This window comes from Austrofundulus limnaeus, unplaced genomic scaffold, assembly GCF_001266775.1.
Source record: "Austrofundulus limnaeus strain Quisiro unplaced genomic scaffold, Austrofundulus_limnaeus-1.0 Scaffold474, whole genome shotgun sequence".
In the NCBI taxonomy this organism is placed as follows: domain Eukaryota; kingdom Metazoa; phylum Chordata; class Actinopteri; order Cyprinodontiformes; family Rivulidae; genus Austrofundulus; species Austrofundulus limnaeus.
The window spans coordinates 197,416-199,063 of record NW_013952876.1 but is presented as its reverse complement, the minus strand read 5'-3'; the positions used below and the strand labels follow the sequence as shown (position 1 = coordinate 199,063).

Genomic DNA, 1,648 nt, shown 5'->3' with positions numbered 1-1,648 from the left:
GTTTTAAAATATATTTTAAAACTTTTGGTTTAAAAATGATAAAAACTAAACAGCCTACAGTTTTTTACAGTCTTTATTTTACAGTTAAAATAAATGTTTATCAAATAAAGTCTAATGTTACAACTAATCATGGATCCCTTTATCGCTCCTGAATAAAAACAATATTCACATATATTATTTATGAGCATAAATAGTGGCAGTAGCAGTGACAGCACTCTAAAGTAACTTCTTGCATTTAATTGTATTTCTGCCAAAATAACAATAAAATACTTTATAAGTCTGTGATCGTAAGGTTGCTAGTTCAAATCCCGATTGTTACGTCAAAAGTTTGGGTGGGAGAGGTGAGGCACCCACATGTTCCTCCACCCTTTTCTGGCCCACTCAGGACCTTACCTTAATACCCCCCTAGGTAAGGGCTTTCAGCATAAAAAAATAACAATTACCAAACATTTGTGACCAAAAAAGAATAAAATAAAATAAAATTAGAGATAGTATAAAGGTTTATAAATTATTGTTTGCACAAACAGCAAGTTGCTTTAGGTCTGCATCAGCAACAGGTGAGATATTCATTCTTCACAATCTCTCAGCTGAACACCATGTCAGAAGATCTGAATCAGTCATTTCGCTCCAAAAGAAGAAGGAACAGAAACACGTTGAAAAGTTTCTGTTATGAATTAGTCTCAGTTTAACGTCAGACACTGGAAACAGAAAAAGTTTTAAAGAAAAAAGAGTTTGTATCAATTTATATTTTATATTTAACTTGTTTTTGCTTTTCACATTTTGATGCAAGGCACTTTCATTTCAACGTGCCGTGAAATATAAGTGCATCTTGTTTATGTGCCTCTGCTGCAGTATATTGTGTCACACTGCTGGTATAGCACAGTGTGTGTGTGTGTGCACTTTCATATGTGTAGATAGTGTTGCACAGTGGAAGATAAAAGCACAATAGGAAGCATGCACTGTGTCGGGATCTGGTTGCAGCGGTTCGTGCACCTAAAGGCAGCTGTGTTCGACTCATCAGGGAGTTGATTTGCTATTTTTAGCGAGTGTTGCAGGTATCGTTGCATCAGTGTTAAAATCCTGTGCTGCTGGCATGTGGGTGTTTATGTGCAGAACGACAAAAACACCACAACGTTAAAGGAAACTGCAACACAGAGGAGTTTTATTATAAAGCTTTTATTTTGAAAACATAATTCAGGTTCTTTGTGTGGCTGGAATTATAAGAGAAGTCATGAGCTGTTTAATGATGTTTTTAAAAAGGTTACTGTTGGCATATTTTGTAGCTCAGAGAAATTTATATTTCAGTAAATGGATAATGGACCTTTAACAAAACAAAAAAAAGTATAAATTGTTGGTGGAGTGGTTAAAAAAGACGGCATGTTTGGAGTTGAAGGCTTCTACGACGCGCTCGCATTAGAGCCAGTCTTGCTCTCGCTGAGGCTGTTGGCCACGTAGCCAATCAGGTTGAGGTATTCCTTAAAGCCCACCTTCCCGTCTTCGTTCTCATCCAGACCCTCCTGCATCTCCTTAATGGCCGAGCTGCTGTTTGTGTCCTGGACAGAAAGAAGCAGATCAGAACCAAGGAAAAGGACGACGTTGCGGTTAAACAACCTAAAATATTAATGAATTACTTGTGTTAGACTATAAC

At 37.0% G+C, this 1,648-nt stretch overlaps 1 protein-coding gene across 1 annotated transcript in view; it reads right to left on the bottom strand.

The window, feature by feature from the left end:
• Nucleotides 1–1,145: 1,145 nt before the first annotated feature.
• si:ch211-105c13.3 (protein S100-A16) overlaps nt 1,146–1,648 on the bottom strand; it is a 4,054-nt gene continuing 3,551 nt past the window's right edge. The window contains exon 2 of the mRNA XM_014025432.1: nt 1,146–1,553. Within this exon, the coding sequence (XP_013880886.1) occupies nt 1,398–1,553 (156 nt within the window). The 3' untranslated portion in view covers nt 1,146–1,397. The remainder of the gene's footprint in view (nt 1,554–1,648) is intronic.